General features: G+C 31.7%; 1 protein-coding gene and 1 pseudogene across 3 annotated transcripts in view; both read left to right on the top strand.

Moving 5' to 3' along the window:
* MCF2L2 (MCF.2 cell line derived transforming sequence-like 2) overlaps window positions 1-5,761 on the top strand; it is a 249,958-nt gene extending 244,197 nt beyond the window's left edge. For 2 of the 3 annotated variants that reach the window (XM_009446932.4, XM_003310140.6), the window contains 3 exons: window positions 1,715-1,803; window positions 2,182-2,297; window positions 2,371-5,761. In XM_009446932.4, coding sequence (XP_009445207.3) covers window positions 1,715-1,803; window positions 2,182-2,297; window positions 2,371-2,494 — 329 coding nt within the window. In that variant the 3' untranslated portion in view covers window positions 2,495-5,761. Of the gene's footprint in view, window positions 1-1,714; window positions 1,804-2,181; window positions 2,298-2,370 lie in introns of those variants that run through there. The other variant, XM_009446933.3, reaches the window with a different exon arrangement.
* Window positions 5,762-6,873: 1,112 nt separating this feature from the next.
* LOC112208904 (small nucleolar RNA U3) lies at window positions 6,874-6,987 on the top strand (annotated as a pseudogene).
* Window positions 6,988-20,390: the final 13,403 nt, after the last annotated feature.

Below are 20,390 nucleotides of genomic sequence, written 5' to 3'. Positions count from 1 at the left end.
GTCGCCTCCCAGCCCTGCCCACCCCAGGCTGTGGCTGCCTATGGCTGACGAAGGCTCCTGAGCCAGGCCAACCCCCAGCCTCCCAGTGGGTGGCTCTGTGGTCCCTAGCAGCCCTAGCATCATCCGGGGCACAGAGGCCATGGACCCTGGAGACACAGCCCTTCCTATTCATGCAGGGGATGGTCAAGGGCCTGGCTCCCTCTGTCCCTCTATCCCTCCATCACAGAACTTTCAGCAAGACAATCATTCTTCCATTCTCACTGCTTGCTCCTGGCATAAGGGGACCCCAGGCTGGATGACTTTTCTAAAGAGGAGTCTTGGGTTTCCTTAGATGCTCCCAAGTCCCGTCTGGAGGATGAAGGCAGGGGGCACATCCCTGAGGCAGTTTCTCCTCTGCCCTCCACCCCTTGCCCCTCCCACCTCCTGGGACTAGGAACTCAACCAGGACTTGCTTCAACCTGACAGGAGGGTGTCCAGCCCCCTCGGAGCCTGCCAGAGTCAGGCAGGATTTCAGAGGGGCCTCCAGGGAGGTGCTGCCCAGCTGCACCCCCGCCACCATGTTACTCACACAGCCCCCACTGATCTGCTCTGGGGAGGGCCTGGGGCCCAGAACGTGGCTTGTTGGGGGCTTAGGGCAGCAGCCCGGGAGACGCCACTTGTGCTGCCTGCTCACCCAGATAACTGCAGCTCCCTCCACTGCCGCCTACCGCCCTCCGGCCATGCCTCTGCCCAGAATGCCCTCCCTCTCCAGTCCTGTCCGCCCCTCAAGTCCTGCCCAAACCTCCCTGAATTCTCGCCTGAGCAGACACTCTCCTAGCACGGCTCCTGCCGCGTAGACTACTCGGCTGACCCTCGGTCTGGGGCTGTCCTGTGTTGGGACCTTTTTGCAGATGCTCTGCTCCCTACCCTGGCTTGTGAGCCGTGTGGGGCAGAGACTCCATCTCACTCAGAGCGAGGGTAAAGAGCAGGAGTGCTGGAGAAGCCAGCTGCCCTGCCACAGGCCAAGAGGACTTGGCCAAGTGACCATTGCTGTCTGTTTCCCCAACTGTAAAGGGGGCTGAGACCCTTACAGGGTTGTGAGGCTTAAACTTTGACAAATGCCTAACATAGCACCAGGCACAGGGCAGTTGTTCAGTATTTGGCAGTGGCTGCTGTTCCCCACAGTGTCCAACACCACCCCAGGGATGTAACATGTGCGCCATAGACAAGACTGATGGATTAATTAATCAGTTCACTGCAGAGAGAGGCAGGATGGATGCAATTGCTTGTTCCTCTGATTTTCCCTTATGGGGAGCAGTGACACTTGGCAGAGGCTGCCAGGGAGATGGGAAATGGACATTAATTAGGGGAGAGAAAAGGAGGCAAGAAGGGGAGGGTGAGAAAGAGACAGGGGAGGAGGAAGGGAAGGAGGCATGGTTAGAAGACTGGCAAACACAAAAAACAATGACTGTTTTCTTGGAGGAACGGCGAGGTAGGGTCATGAACAGCATGTGGACGCGTCTTCTCGGTGAATTACGGCATCTCGGCGCTGGAAAAGCAGCCTGGAGATCACAGACCCCCTCACAGCCCAGCGCAGTGCAGGCCCTTGGAGAGCAGGAGTTAGAGATGGGGAGGACCGTGCCTGCAACAGGCACTGCCTGCTACACCCTGCCATGGGCAGAGGGGGTGTCCTCCCACCCCACAGAGGCCCCATCCTTCCCTTTCTCTCCCTAAGGCTGCTCCAGCAGGGAGTTTAGCTCCATGGACACCTTTGAAGACTGTGAAGGCGCAGAAGACATGGAAGAGGAGAGCAGCGCTCTGAGTGTAATTACTTCCCTTTTGTTACTTTCATCTTCTTCCCTCCTTCCCATTCATCAGCTCCTCCTGCCTCCTGTCCCTCGCCTCCATCCCTCTCCCCCTCCTCAGGATTCTCACCCATAAGGACCTGGTTAAGCCAGGGAGCCGAGGTCACCAGACCCTCAAACTGGCTCTGACCCTCCTAGTCCAGCATGTCCCCACGTGGCTGTCTCCTTGGCGGTGCGCTGGTGTCCGGTCATAACTGGGGCTCCTGCTGGGAGCCCCGTGGCCCAGGTGGGAGGGCTGGGGTGGGCCTCAGCCTGCCAGCGGGAGTCACCACCTTGCCCGGTCTGGCCACAGCCTCCAGCAATAACTCTGAGGGTGCACCCGTCCCCTCCCTTCCAGCTCGCCGGCCTTTTCCAGTCGGACGACAGTCACGAAACCTGTTCCTCCAAATCTGCTTTCCTGGAGAGGGGAGAAAGCACCCAGGGAGAAAAAGAAGAACGCGATGAGGAGGAAACGTGAGTGTGAGCGAGGAAAGACTAAGCGCCTCTTTGGGCCACGGCGTCTCTGACTTTCTTCTCGGAATTGCAGGGCGACCCGCAGCACGGAGGAGGAGCGCGCTGGGGCGTCCACGGGCGGGCTGGCTCCTGCGGGGGCGACGGCTGGTTTCCAGGCGAGGGCGCTGCGCCCGAGGACCTCCGCCCAGGAGAGCTGACCTCCCTGCGGACGCCCCCGCTCCTCGGCTCCAGAGCGCCCGCATTCCCGGGAGAGGCGGTGTGGGAGCCCGGGCCCTGCCCAGCTACGCAGAAAGCAGCCGGAGCCTCGGCGGCGGCAGAAAGGGGACAACCAGGGCCTCCTCCCAGGAGCCCGAGGGGTGCCCTGGGTGCGCGCCTAGCTCCGCACGGGGGACCTCGGAGCTGCTCTAAGGCGCCTGCAGAGGCGAGCAGAGCCCGCAGCCCACGCCTTCTCAACCGCGCACTTCGACGTTCGGAGCCGGGCAGTTCTTTGCTGTGTGGGCTTCTCTGTGCTCCCACGGTAGGATGTTTAGCAGCATCCCTGGCCTCTACCCACTAGGTGCCAGGAATGCGCCACCCCATCCTCCACCCCACCCCCAAATTGTGACAATCAAAAATGCCTGCAGACACGCCCACATTTCTCCAGGGCGGGGTGGGAATCGGTTGAGAGCCGCTTAGCCCGAGCCTTGGAGGAGCCGGAGCCGCTCAAACCCGGCGGGGGCCGCAGACTGGGAGCTCCCGGTCCGCCTCCCAGAATCCCTGCGAGCGTTCATGGGGTGTTCGTGTTAGTGCCGAGATTGCTTCGTTGTAGAGAGAGTTCGTTCCAAGTTACTTTCTGAGGTATTTTATGTATCGATTGATTAGTTTTTAAATGAGTTTTGTTATTTTCAGTTGTATTTTTAGTTTTATTAGTTGATTTTCATTTCTTTGTAGCTTTCTAGTTATTTAATTTTATAGTTTCAGTTACTGGTTTATAGTTATTTTCAAAGTTATATAGTTGTTGAGTTGTTCATTTTCAGTTATTTATATGTAGTTGTTTTGTTTTAGGAGTTATAGATGTTCAAATTAATTTGCTTGGAATTTATTTATTTATTTATTTATTGAGACGGAGTCTTGCTCTGCCGCCCAGGCTGGAGTGCACTGGTGTGATCTCAGCTCACTGCAAGCTCCGCCTCCCGGGTTCACGCCATTCTCCTGCCTCAGCCTCCTGAGTAGCTGGGACTACAGGCGCCCGCCACCACGCCCGGCTAATTTTTTATTTGTATTTTTAGTAGAGACGGGGTTTCACCGTGTTAGCCAGGATGGTCTCCATCTCCTGACCTCGTGATCCGCCCGCCTCGGCCTCCCAAAGTGCTGGGATTACAGGCGTGAGCCACCGCGCCCAGCCGGAATTTATTTTTAATTATCTTTACAATTATTATCTGAGTTATTTACCTTCATAGTTATTTCACTTTATCTTATTGAAGTTTTTGAGTTATTTATCTTTATAGTAACTTATTTGACTATTAAAAACTCACTGGAAGTTGATGAACTACTGTCAACTTATTTATTTTCAGAGTGAAATGTTTTAATGAAGGGTTTCCCCTAGTTATCTGGTTTTCGAGTTGCTTATGTTCACAGGTATTTATTTTCAGTTATTTTATATTTGAGTTGTTTATTTTTATGTTCTTTTTTTCAAGTTACTTGGTTTTTAGTTATTTCATTTTCAGCATTACTTCATATTTGAACATTATATTTTCTGAATTTTTAAAGAGTTTTTGAGGTATTTAGTTTTTGAGCTATTTTCAGAGTTATTTATTCTCAGTTATTTCTTTTCAGCTTTGTATTTGCCATTCAAATTTTTTTTCTGTTCTTTATTTAATTTTCAGATTTTTTTTTCTTTTTTTTTTTTTTTTTTTTGGAGATGGAGTTTTGCTCTTGTCACCCAGGCTGGAGTGAAGTGCCGCAATCTTGGCTCACTGCAACCTCCGCCTCCCGGGTTCAAGCAATTCTCCTACCTCAGCCTCCCAAGTAGTTGGGATTACAGGCACCTGCCACCATGCCCAGCTAATTTGTTGTTGTTGTTGTTGTTGAGACGGAGTTTCTCTCTGTCACCCAGGCTGGAGTGCAGTGGTGCAATCTCGGCTCACTGCAAGCTCCACCTCCCGGGTTCACGCCATTCTCCTGTCTCAGCCTCCTGAATAGCTGGGACTACAGGCATCTGCCACCACACCCGGCTAATTTTGTTTGGTATTTTTTTTTTTTTTTTAGTAAAGATGAGGTTTCACCATGTTAGCCAGGATGGTCTGGATCTCCTGACCGGGTTTTGCCATGTTTGCCAGGCTGGTCTCCAACTCCTGACCTCAGGTGATCCATTCGCGTTGGCCTCCCAAAGTGCTGGGATTACAGGTGTGAGCCACCGCACCCGGCCCTCAGAATTATTTAGAGTTAGAATTCTTAGTCTACTAGTCAAGTTTCAATCAAGAGACACTGTATCAGTTATTTCAAGAGAGAATTTAATATAAATAATTGTTATCCAGCTAGTAGAGATTTAAAAAAAAGTAGTGATAATGAGATATCATGAAGATTTTGACTGCAAGCTCCCAGCCCAAGGACTCATACAACAAAGAAAAGAGGTTGAAAATATCAAAACTCAGAAATATGAAGGTGGCCCTAGGGCTGGGGGTTAGTCCTCTGAGGAGGAGGCACCATCAATGGTACACGTGGCCCAAGGGCTCAGAGCTCAAGGTCCAGGAGCTGGACGCAGAATTCTGGAGAGGGGACATGGCCAGCCCGTGCTGCTGTCTCTGAATGGGCATCATCAGGCTGGTTATAGGAGTGCTAGGAAAATGGCAAGCTGGAACCAACTCCCGCTACTGGAACCAGCTGTCACTCTCAGGGTGGAGACAGGATGCTGACAGTGGGGGTGGGGTGGGGTGCACACAGGAAGGAGCCCGTGGTGGCCCTGCACCCCAGAGCTGGGAAGGGTGGGCTGGAAGCTTAATTACCTGCACACTCAGCTTTAGAGTTACATAGAGTTATGTTAGGATTCCATTAGTTTTGGAATTGTCAGGGGTGATTTGATTTCACATTTTCATGGGATATGGGATTGGGATGAGTCTTCAGTCTCCTGGTTTGTTTCTGGAATAGAGTGGGCCACACCTCCCAGGAGTCTCCCCCAGGGGACTCAAGACAATCACTTTAGAATTCAAGAAAACAAAAATAGTGTGTCTCACTTTGTTCATAAAGAAGCCCTTTGACAACGTGGCCAAAAAGGGGCAGAGCCTAAGGGACAGACTCTTAGAAAGATGCCCTTGGAACAGGGTCCCGCAGAGTGTTCCTCTCAAATTCTTTAGAACTTTACGCTGTTTTGTGGGGCCACCCTCTCCCACGCCCTTTCCTAACAACACAGTGTCTTTCTTGATAGAGTGTGTTTCAAATTTGTAGACTGTTTGCACAATAAAATAAAGTTCCTCCCAAATCAAGAATCTGTAATCTTAGGTTCTTCTACCTGCATTATTCTTCAGCCCACATTGTTCCATTTGACCATCAGAATGTTTACATATGTATGTATGTCTGGATGGATGGAAGGATGGATGGATGGATGGATGGATGGATACACTTATTTTATTCAACACCTGTTTCCTGAGCATTCCCCTGCCCTGAGGATGGTTCTGGCACCAGGTAGAGACCAGGAAGGTATGAAGATGAGTGAGGCTCTCATTCCAGTGGGGGAGACAGATGTGGAAAAAAAATCACAACACAATGTGGCAAATTCTCTGGGAGCATAAAACACCATCACTGACTCTTCCTGATACAGTCAGAAAGGGGTGACATTAGAACTGGGTCTTACTGGCAAGTGTTCTTCTCCTGGTGGAGAAGGAGAAGGGCATCCTGGCAGAGGGAATAGCATGAGCTCAGGTACAGGGGCACAGAGGAGCTGTGCATGGCAGGTAGGACGAGTTGATGGGGGCTGCTGGGTCACAGGGTTCAGAAAGGCACTAAGCTTAAGAGCTGGCCCTGGTGCTTGACAGATCCTGCTTCATTTGGTCCTGCAGCAAGTCTGCAAGATAGTAGGCAGCAACCTCAGGAGTCTCATGCTTCTCCTGACCTTACTTTTCCAAACACAGTTTACATTTCTGGATATCTTAAGCTCCTTCTTGGTTTTATCCATCTCCCACTTTTCACTTGTCCATCGGAGGTGAGTTGCCCCCTCTCCTTCACCTTTTGATTCCTGCTTCTTAAACATCCGTAGGGATGGAGGAGGGTTGAGACCAGAAAGCTGTGAAGCGCAGACTTCCTCTGATGAGGGAGGTGGAGGAGAGCCGGGCAGAGACCTGCTTGTGGGAATGGCATGCAGAAGTTCTGCAGACCAGCCCAGTGGGGAATGGGCTCCGGACATCACCAGCTGTGACTGCCTCCAGCTGCATTCAGCAACCATGGAAAGGTCGTGGGCTTGCCTTTCCAAAGGTGGGAGGCTGCTTTAGATCCAACCCAGGCTTATGAATGCAACAGACTGGGATTTTTTAAAGCACATAGAGCCCTTTGCAGCATTAACAGCAATAAACATGCCTCCCAAGTCAAAAGAAAATATAGTCCTAAGACTATACTTTCAGGGATCATTTCTATAGTTCGTCACTAGAGAAGTTTCTCTGAATGTGCAGAACACTGATGCAGCCAAAAGACACATGCAAAAATGCTCATCATCACTGGCCATCAGAGAAATGCAAATCAAAACCACAATGAGATACCATCTCACACCAGTTAGAATGCCGATCATTAAAAAGTCAGGAAACAACAGGTGCTGAAGAGGATGTGGAGAAATAGGAACACTTTTACACTGTTGGTGGGACTGTAAACTAGTTCAACCATTGTGGAAATCAGTGTGGTGATTCCTCAGGGATCTAGAACTGGAAATACCATTTGACCCAGCCATCCCATTACTGGGTATATACCCAAAGGACTATAAATCATGCTGCTATAAAGACACATGCACATGTATGTTTATTGTGGCACTATTCACAATAGCAAAGAGTTGGAACCAACCCAAATGTCCAACAATGATAGACTGGATTAAGAAGATGTGGCACATATACAGCATGGAATACTATGCAGCCATAAAAAATGGTGAGTTCATGTCCTTTGTACGGACATGGATGAAATTGGAAATCATCATTCTCAGTAAACTATTGCAAGAACAAAAAACCAAACACCGCATATTCTCACTCATAGGTGGGAATTGAACAATGAGAACACATGGACACAGGAAGGGGAACATCCCATTCTGGGGACTGTTGTGGGGTGGGGGAAGGGGGGAGGGATAGCATTAGGAGATATACCTAATGCTAAATGACGAGTTAATGGGTGCAGCACAGCAGCATGGCACATGTATACATATGTAACTAACCTGCACATTGTGCACATGTACCCTAAAACTTAAAGTATAATAATAATAAAATTAAATTTAAAAAAAGAAAATATAGTCCTACACAATCTGTTAGAATGGTGGTGTATTTTTACGCTTTTTATAGTACACATCTATGCATTCAGTCTTGACGTGTGTGTGTGTGTGTGTGTGTGTGTTTCTCAGTCAACTTCTCTGCTTACAGTGTCTATCACAATATATCCATTTCCCTATGAGAATCCATTTCTCTGTGAGAACATGTAAGAACTTCAGATGGTCTCACATCTTCGCTGAACAGAAGAGTCTGTTGGGTTCTGACCACTTGCCTCAGGAAACACATCACTTGTATCCTCTCAAACATTTGACTGTTGAATAGCCAGCCACTCACTATGGAAACACCCCCCAAAGCATTCTCAATCCTTTGGATCTCGGCCCTTTTCTGGATCTATGAGGATGACCATACTTAATAATTCTAGCAGAATGCAAATTGGCCAAACCTCACAAGCCTCATAGGAAGACCCTGTTTGCAAATGTCTTGCCACAGGTGGGTGACCAGGGGAGTCATTCCAATACCAGTCATTGCTGGAGGTTCCTGGGGTATTGTCCTCCAGTGATCCAGGATGGTCCAATATGACCTTTCACTCCAGCCTCCTTGTCAAAGCCCCAAGCTGCTGCTCTGCTTGCTGGTGTCGTCTGGGAAAAAGCTACCCTTTGGGGCTCAGAGACTCAGACTCCCCACTGAGCCCATGGTGGGCTGCAGGGTGGGACAGGAATCATGGGATAATTCTCATAAAATTATGCCAGGTACACCGTCTGTTCCCAGCGGACACGACATTCCCTATTCTACACCTGGACACAATGCTCATTCAGGAAATAGTTGTGCATTTTTAGACTTCTTAAAAACAGGGAAAAAAAGAGTGGCTTTTCTGTGAGTGACATTTGTGTCACCTTGTTTAAGTATAAATGGAAAAGAATCCAAAACCACCAGATAAAATCTCTCAGACTTAGAAGTTGTTCAGATCCTCCATGGCTATATGATGTTGCCTGTTGTCCACCAGAGGAACTTAGATTTCAAAATACTGCTGATAATTGGGAATGCTGTGACCTCAGATTAAAGTGCCCTGGCTGAAGCATTTGAACTAAAAGCAGACCCAGATCTGTAAAATCTGATGGGAGTCTGAGTTCATATTAAACATCAGCCATGCATTGTGAAATATTAGAAAAGTTAGAGATCCTGTAAACCAGCCTTCCCAGAGTATACTTTGCAGAATATGCAGAAGAGTGTAAGAGCGTTTTTTTTTTTTTTTGAATGAAGTCTCGCTCTGTTGCCAGGCTGGAGTGCAGTGGCATGATCTTGGCTCACTGCAACCTCTGCCTCCTAGGTTCAAGTGATTCTTCTGCTTCAGCCTCCCCGGTAGCTGGGATTACAGGCATGTAAGGAAGCATCCTTCCTGGCATAGACCTGGGGGTGAGGAATATCAGTTGCTACAAGAAAGACACAAAACCATGCTCAGATGCTATTGGCCCATCTCTCCTACAAAGGCCTTAAAAGCCTGGAGGAACGGTAACAAATACTGACGCTCCTAGGGGGCTGGTAAATCCAACACAGCTGGAGAAAAAGGAACAAAAACTTGAAAAACAAAACAACAACAACAAAAAACCCTCTGATTCTGGGGAAGGGGCAGGAATACGTGCTGAGCCCAAAACTATTGCTTAGGGGAGGGACAGAGACACTTGGTCATACCCTTCAAGACCAGGGACACAGTACCTGCAGGAATCAGAACTGAGAATCCATACCAAGCACCTCACCTCTCAGATCCCACCGCCCCGCTAATAAGCACTGACTAACAAGTAACGATGGGATACTCCTGGGAGAGCTACAAGTGTATGGAGAGAGAAACTGAAGTTGAAGGTGGAGCAGACATTAGGAAAGACCACTGGGCAAACAAGTCCACATCCTAAACACAAGGTAAGATTTGAAGTACCTGGTATAACTAAGGTCACCATAGCAACAAAAATCCCAAGGATCTAAATAAAGGAATAAAGACTGCAAGAAAGGGTAATCACATGAGTAAGTATAAAAGCATTTTTCCCCATATATATTTATATATATTATGTACATTTATATATTATATATTTATATATTATATATCTTTATATATTTTTATATATTTATATATTATATATTTATACATATATACTTATACATTATATATTTATATATTATAAATATATATTATATACTTATAAATTATATATTTACATATATGATATATATTTATAAATTATATATTTACATATATGATATATATTTATATATTATATATTTACATATATGATATATATTTATATATTATATATTTACATATATGATATATATTTATATATTATATATTTACATATATGATATATATTTATATATTATATATTTACATATATGATATATATTTATATATTATATATTTACATATATGATATATATTTATATATTATATATTTACATATATGATATATATTTATATATTATATATTTACATATGTGATATATATTTATATATTATATATTTACATATATGATATATATTTATATATTATATATTTACATATCTGATATATATTTACATATTATATATTTACATATCTGATATATATTTACATATTATATATTTACATATCTGATATATATTTATATATTATATATTTACATATCTGATATATATTTATATATTATATATTTACATGTATGATATATATTTATATATTATATATTTACATGTATGATATATATTTATATATTATATATTTACATGTATGATATATATTTATATATTATATATTTCCATGTATGATATATATTTATATATTATATATTTACATGTATGATATATATTTATATATTATATATTTACATGTATGATATATATTTATATATTATATATTTACATGTATGATATATATTTATATATTATATATTTACATGTATGATATATATTTATATATTATATATTTACATGTATGATATATATTTATATATTATATATTTACATATATGATATATATTTATATATTATATATTTACATATATATATCATATATTTACATATTATATTTATATATCATATATTTATATAATATATATTTATATATTATATAATATATATTAATATATCATATATATTTATATACGATATCTTCATATATCATATATTTATATATGATATCTTTATATATCATATATTTATATACGATATCTTTATATATCATATATTTATATATGATATCTTTATATATCATATATTTATATATCATATATTTATATATGATATATTTATATATGATATATTTATATATCATATATTTATATATTGTATATTTATATATCATATATATTTATATATAGTATATTTTTAAATATCATATATTTATATATTGTATATTTTTATATATCATATATATTTATATATCGTATATTTTTATATATCATGTATTTATATATTGTATATTTATATGTCATATATATTTATATATTGTATATTTATATATAGTATATATTTATATATTATATATTTGTATATATTATATAGTTATATATTCTATATTTGTGTATAATATATACTTATATATTCTATATTTGTGTATAATATATACTTATATATTATATATTTGTATATATTATATACTTATATATTATATATTTACATATCTTGTATACTGATATATTATATATTTATATATAATATATTTACACATTATATATTTATATATTATACATTTATATATTATATATTATATATTATGTATTTATATATTATATATTTATATATTATGTATTTATATATTATGTATTGATATATATCATATATTTATATATTATGTATTTATATATTATATATTTATATATTATGTATTTATGTATTATATATTTATATATTATGTATTTATATATTATATATTTATATATTATGTATTTATATATTATATATTTATATATATTATGTATTTATATATTATATATTTATATATATCATGTATTTTAATATATTATATATTTATATATTATGTATTTATATATTATGTATTTATATACTATGTATTTATATATTATATATTTATATATTATATATCTATATATTATATATTTATATGTTATGTATTTATATATTATGTATTTATGTATTATATATTTATATATTATATATTATATATTATGTATTTATGTATTATATATTTATATATTATATATTTTTATATATTATATATTTATATATTTTATATATTTATATGTTATATATATTTTTATATATTATATATATTTATATATTATATATTTATATATTATAGATTCATATATTATATATTTATATATTATAGATTTATATACTATATATTTATATATTATATATTTATATATAATATGTATTTATATATGATATATTTATATATAATATGTATTTATATATTATATATTTATATATATTGTATATATTTATATATATTGTATGTATTCATATTTTATATATTAATATATATTATATATATTTATATATTACATATTTGTATATATCATATATATTTATATATTATATATTATATATATTTAAATATATTGTATATTTATATATATTATATATTTGTATATAATATATATTTTTATATATTATATATTTGTATATAATATATATTAATATCTATTATATATTTGTATATAATATATATTTATATATATTATATATTTGTATATAATAAATATTTATATATTATATATTTATATATAATATATATTTATATATTATATATTTATATATAATATATATTTATATATTATATATATTTATATATAATATATTCATATATATTATATATTTATATATGATATATATTTATATATTGTATATTTATATATGATATATATTTATATATTGTATATATATACATATATATGTACATATATATGTATGTATATGTACATATATATACACATATATATGTACATATATATGTATGTATATGTACATATATATGTATATATATGTACATATATATGTATGTATATATATACATATATACAAATATAAATATATATATTTATATATTACATATTTATATATACTATATATTTATAGATTATATATTTATAGAATATATATTCATATATTATATATTTATATATTATGTATTTATAGATTATATATTTATTGATTATGTATTTATATATTATATATTTACAGATTATATATTTATACATTACATGTTTATATATTATGTTTATATATTATATATTTATATATTACATGTTTATATCTTATATGTTTATCTATTACATGTTTATATATTTATATATGTTTATCTATTATATGTTTATATATTATATATTTATTATGTTTATATATTATATATATTTATCTACTATATGTTTACGTATTATGTACATTTATCTATTATGTTTACATATTATATATATTTCTCTATGTTTACATATTATATATATTTCTCTATGTTTACATATTATATATATTTCCCTATTATGTTTACATATTATATATATTTCTCTATTATATGTTTATATATTATATATATTTACTATATGTTTATATATTATATATATTTGTTATATGTTTATATATTATATATATTTATTATATGTTTATATATTATATATATTTATCTATGGTCTGTTTATATATTATATATATTTATCTATGATAGATTTATATATTATATATTTATCTATGATATGTTTATATATTATATATATATCTATGACATGTTTATATATTATATATATCTATGATATGATTACATATTATATATATTTATCTATATGTTTATATATTATATATATTTATCTATGATATGTTTATATATTATATATATTTGTTATATGTTTATACATTATATATATTTATCTATGATATGTTTATATATTATATATATTTATCTATTATATGTTTATATATATCATATATATTTGTCTATTGTATGTTTATATATCATATATTTATCTATTATATGCTTATATATGATATATTTATCTATTATGTTTATATATTATAGATATTTATCTATTATATGTTTATATATTATATATTTATCTATTATATGTTTATATATTATATATGTATTATAGGTTTGTATATTATATATTTATCTTTTATATGTTTATAAATATTGTATATATTTATCTATTGTATGTTTATATATTGTATATATTTATCTATTATATGTTTATACAATATATATTTATCTATTATATGTTTATGTGTTATATATACTTATCTATTATATGTTTATATATTATATATATTTATTATATCTTTATATATTATATATCTTTATCCATTATATGTTTATATATATTATATATTTATCTATTATATATTTATAGATTATATATATTTCTATATTATATATTTCTATCTTATATATAGTTATATATTATATATTTATATATTATATATATTTATAGATTTTATATTTCTATATTATATATATTTATATATGATATATTTCCATATTATATATATTTCTATATATTGTATATATTTCTATATTTTATATATATTTTTATATTATATATTTACATATATTATATATATTTATATATTGTATATATTTACATATTCTATATATTTCTATATTATATATATTTCTATATCATATATATTTATATATTATACATTTACATATTATATATATTTATATGTGATATATATTTATATATCATATATATTTTTATATATGATATATATTTACATATTATGTATATTTATATATGATATACATATGATAGATATTTATGTATGATATATTTATATAAGATGTATATTTATATATGATATATATTTATATATTATTATACGTTACATATTTTGATATATTATACATATTTATATATAGTACATATTTATACAGTATATATTTATATATATTATATATTTATATGTTATATGTTTATATATATTATATATCTATATATGATATATTTATATATTATACATATTTATATATTATATATTTATATATTATACATACTCATATATGATATATTTATACAGTATACATATTTGTATATATTATACATTTATATATTATACATCTTTACATATATTATACATTTATATATGATATTTATATATCATATATATTTATATATTACGTATTTATATATTATCCATATTTATATATTATATATTTATATATTAAACTTATTTATATATTATACATTTATATATTATGCATATACATTATACATATTGATATATTATAACTTTATATATTACACATATTCATATATTATACATTTATATATTAGATATATTTATGTATTATACATTTATGTATTATACATTTATATATTATACATATTTATATAATATACATATTTATATATTACATATTTATATATTATACATATTTATATAATATACATATTTATACATTACATATTTATATATTATATATTTATATATTATATATATTTACATGTTATATATTTTTATATTATACATATGTATATGTTATATATTCATATATTATACATATTTATATGTTATATATTTATATATTATACATATTTATATGTTATATATTTACATCTTGTACATATTTATATGTGATATATTTATAATACATATTTATATGTGATATATTTATATATTATACATATTTATATGTGATATATTTATATATTATACATATTTATATGTGATATATTTATATGTTATACATTTATTTATTATATACATTTATATCTTATGTATTTATTATATATATTTATACATTATGTATTTATATATTATTTATTTATATGTTATATATTTATATATCATATATTTATATGTTGTATATATTTATATATTATATATTTATGTGGTATATGTTTATATATTATATATTTATATGTTGTGTATTTATATGTTATATATATTTATATGTTATATATATTTATATGTTATATGTATTTATATATGTCATATATATTTATATATCATATATGTTATATATGTTTATATGTTATGTATTTGTATATGTCATATATATTTATATGTTATATATTTATATATGTTATATATATTTATATATTATATATTTATATATGTTACATATATTTATATATAATCTATTTATATATGTTATATATATTCATATATTATCCATTTATATATGTTATATATATTTATATATTATTTATATATTATGCATATTTATGTAGTATATATCTATATATTATATACATTTATATATTATATATTTATAGATATTATACATATTTGTATATCATATATTTATATATACATGTATTATATATTTATACATTATATATATTTATAGATACTATATATTTATATATTATATATTTATATAATATATATATTTATATATTATATATTTATATATTATATATTTATATATAGTATATATATTCATCTATATTATATGTTTATATATTATATATTTATATATTTTATTTATATATGATATATATTTAAATATATTATATATTTTTATATATTTATATATTTTATGTTTATATATTATAGATATTCATATATTATATATTTATACATTATATATATTCATACATATATTTTTATATGTAATATATATTTATATATTATATATATTCACATATTATATATTTATATATTATGTATTTATGTATGATATATATTTATATTTTGTATATTTATATTGGGAAGATATTTATATATTATATATTTATATACGATGTATATTTATATATTATGTAGTATATATGATATGTATTTATATATATTATGTATTTGTATATATGATAGATATTTATATATTATATATTTGTACATATGATATATAGTTATACATATTATATATTTGTATATATGATATATATTCATATATATTATATATTTGTATATATGATATAGATTTTTATTTATTATATATTCATATATTATATATATTTATATATTATATATTTATATATTATATATATTTATATATTATATATTTGTATATGATATATATTTATATATTATATATTTGTATATATATGTATATATGATATATTTGTATATCATATATGTATATATGATATATTTACATATCATATATGTATATATGATATATTTACATATCATATATGTATATATGATATATATTTACATATCATATATGTATATATGACATATATTTACATATCATATATGTATATATGATATATATTTACATATCATATATGTATATATGATATATATTTACATATCATATATGTATATATGATATATATTTATATAAATATATAAATACATATAAATATATATTTATATAAAGATATAAATACATATAAATATATATTTATATATTTATATATCATATATGTATATATGATATATTTATATATGTATTTATATATCATATATTTATATATGATATATATCTTTATATATTATTTGTTTATTTATTATATATATTTATATGATAAATATTTATATCATATATGTATAGATTATATATTTATATATTTTATATTTCTATATTATATATATGTTTATATCATATATATTTATGTATTATATTCATTTATATATTATATATTTACATATTATAGATATTTATAGATTATATATTTATATATTATAGATATTTATATATTATATAGATTTATATATTATAGATTTATATATTGTATACATTTATATATTATATTGGTATATTATATATATTCATATATTATATTGATATATTATATATATTTATATATTATAGTTTTATACATTATATATATTTATATATTACATATTTATATATTATATATATTTATATATTATAGATTTATATATTATATATTTGTATATTATAGATTTATGTATTATATATTTATATATTATAGATTTATATATTATAGATTTATATATTTTATATATTTATATATTTTATATTTATGTATTTCATATATACATATATTGATATATTATATATGTGTATATTACATAGTTATATATGATATATATTTATGTATTATATATTATATATTTATATATCATATATTTATATATTATATATATTTATATATAATATATTTATATATTATATATTGATATATCATATATTTATATATTATATATATTTATATATTATGTATTCATATATTATATGTTTATATATTACACATATTTATGTATTATATGTTTATATATTATATGTATTTATGTATTATACATTTATATATTATATATATTTATATATTATATGTTTATGTATTATATATTTATGTATTATAGATATTTATATATTATATATTTTTATATATCATGTATATTTATATATTATATTCATATTTATATATTATGTATATTTAAAGATAATTGTTTAAATTTTAAACAAGAACAATGTGTTATGAAGTTTCTAATTTATAAAGAATTAAAATGTTTGACACATGGCCAGGTGTGGTGACTCACACCTGTAATTGCACTTTGGTAGACCAGAGTGGAAGGATCACGTGAGGTCAGGATTTTGAGACCAACTTGGGCAACATCGTGAGACCTTGTCTCTACAAAATATAGCCACACATGTTGCCACACTCCTGTGGTCCCAGCTATTTGGGAGGCTGAAAGTATCCTAAGTCAAAAATGCATTAAATTTACCTAACCTACCAAACATCATGGTATAGTATACCCTACCTTAAATGTGCTCAGAACGCTTACATTAGCCTACAGTTGGGCACATCATCTAATGCGAAGCTTGTCTTATAATAAATCATTGAGTGCCTCATGTAATTTATTGAGTACTTTGCTAAAAATGAAAAACAGAATGGCTGTATCAGTTGTTTACCCCTGGAATTGAGTGGCTGACTGGAAGCTGAGGCTTGCTGCCACTGCCCAGAATCGTGAGAGAGTATCTTGTCCCATAGCAGTAGCTTGGGAAAAGATAAAAATTCAAAGTATGCCTTCTACTGAATGCATACAGACTTCACACCATTGTAAAGTTGAAAAATCGTAAGTTAAACCATCCTGAGTTGATACCATTTGTTTTTGAACCATACTATCAATTGAAGGGGTGGCCTGCCCCTCCACATCTCTGGGTATTTCTAGTTGGGTGGGATGAGAGCCGGAGAAAGAAATAAGACACAGAGACAAAGTATAAAGAAACAACAGTGGATCCAGGGGACCGGCACTCAGCACACCAAGGACCTGTACCGGCACCAGCCTCTGAGTTCCCTCAGTTTTTATTGATTATTATTTTCATTATTTCAGCAAAAAGGTATGTAGTAGGAGAGCAGGGTGATAATAAGGTGAAGGTCAACAAAAAACATGTGAGCAAAAGAATCTGTACCATAATTAAGTTCAAGGAAAGGTACTATGCCTGGACGTGCACGTAGGCCAGATTTATGTTTCTCTCCACCCAAACATCTCAGTGGAGTAAAGAATAACAAGCCAGCATTACTGCAAACATGTCTCACCTCCCGCCACAGGGCAGCTATTCTCCTATTTCAGAGTTGAACAAATGTACAATTGGGTTTTACACCAAGACGTTCAGTTCCCAGGGGCAGGCAGGAGACAGTGGCCTTCCTCTATCTCAACTGTAAGAGGCTTTCCTCTTTTACTAATCCACCTCAGCACAGACCCTTTACAAGTGTTGGGCTGGGGGACAGTCAGGTCTTTCTCATCCTACGAGGCCATATTTCAGACTATCACATGGGGAGAAACCTTGGACAATACCCCGCTTCCAAGGGCAGGGCTCCCTGCGGCTTTCCGCAGTGCATTGTGCCCCTGGTTTATTGAGACTAGAGAATGGCGATGACTTTGATCAAGTATACTGCTTGTAAACATTTTGTTAACGAGGCATGTCCTGCACAGCCCTAGATCCCTTAAACCTTGATTTTATACAACACATGTTTTTGTGAGCTCCAAGTTGGGTCAAAGTGGCTGGGGCAAAGTGGCTGGGGCAAAGCTACAAATTAACAACATCTCAGCAAAGCAATTGTTTGAAGTACAGATCTTTTTCAAAATGGAGTCTCTTATGTCTTCCCTTTCTACATAGACACAGTGACAGTCTGATCTCTCTTTCTTTTCCCTACATCAATTAGTTTAACCTAATTAACATTTATAGGTCACTGAATCCAACAATGAGAGAATACACACATTCTTCTCAAGTGCACACAGAACATTTAACAAGACAGCCCACTATTATAAGTTAAATTGTGTCCCTCCAAAATTCATATGTAGAAGTTTTGATATGGTTTGGCTGTGTCCCCACCCAAATCTCAACTTGAGTTGTATCTCCCAGAATTCCCATGTGTTGTGGGAGGGACCCAGGGGGAGGTAATTGAATCATGGGGGCCGGTCTTTCCCATGCTATTCTCGTGATAGTGAATAAGTCTCATGAGATCTGATGGATTTATCAGGGATTTCCGCTTTTGCTTCTTCCTCATTTTCTCTTGCCACTACCATGTAAGAATTGCCTTTCACCGCTCACCATCATTCTGAGGCCTCCCCAGCCATGTGGAACTGTAAGTCCAATTAAACCCGTTTTTCTTCCCAGTCTCAGGTATGTCTTTGTCAGCAGTGTGAAAATGGACTAATACAGTAAATTGCTACCAGTGGAGTGGGACATTGCTGAAGATACCTGAAAATGTGGAACAACTTTGGAACTGGGTAACAGGCAGAGATTGGAACAGTTTGAAGGGCTCAGAAGAAGACAGGAAAATGTGGGAAAGTTTGGAACTTCCTAGA

The sequence above is a fragment of the Pan troglodytes genome, chromosome 2, assembly GCF_028858775.2.
Source record: "Pan troglodytes isolate AG18354 chromosome 2, NHGRI_mPanTro3-v2.0_pri, whole genome shotgun sequence".
Classification (NCBI taxonomy): Eukaryota; Metazoa; Chordata; class Mammalia; order Primates; family Hominidae; genus Pan; species Pan troglodytes.
The sequence above is the reverse complement of the archived record's forward strand: the minus strand, read 5'-3'. Positions and strand labels throughout refer to the sequence as shown.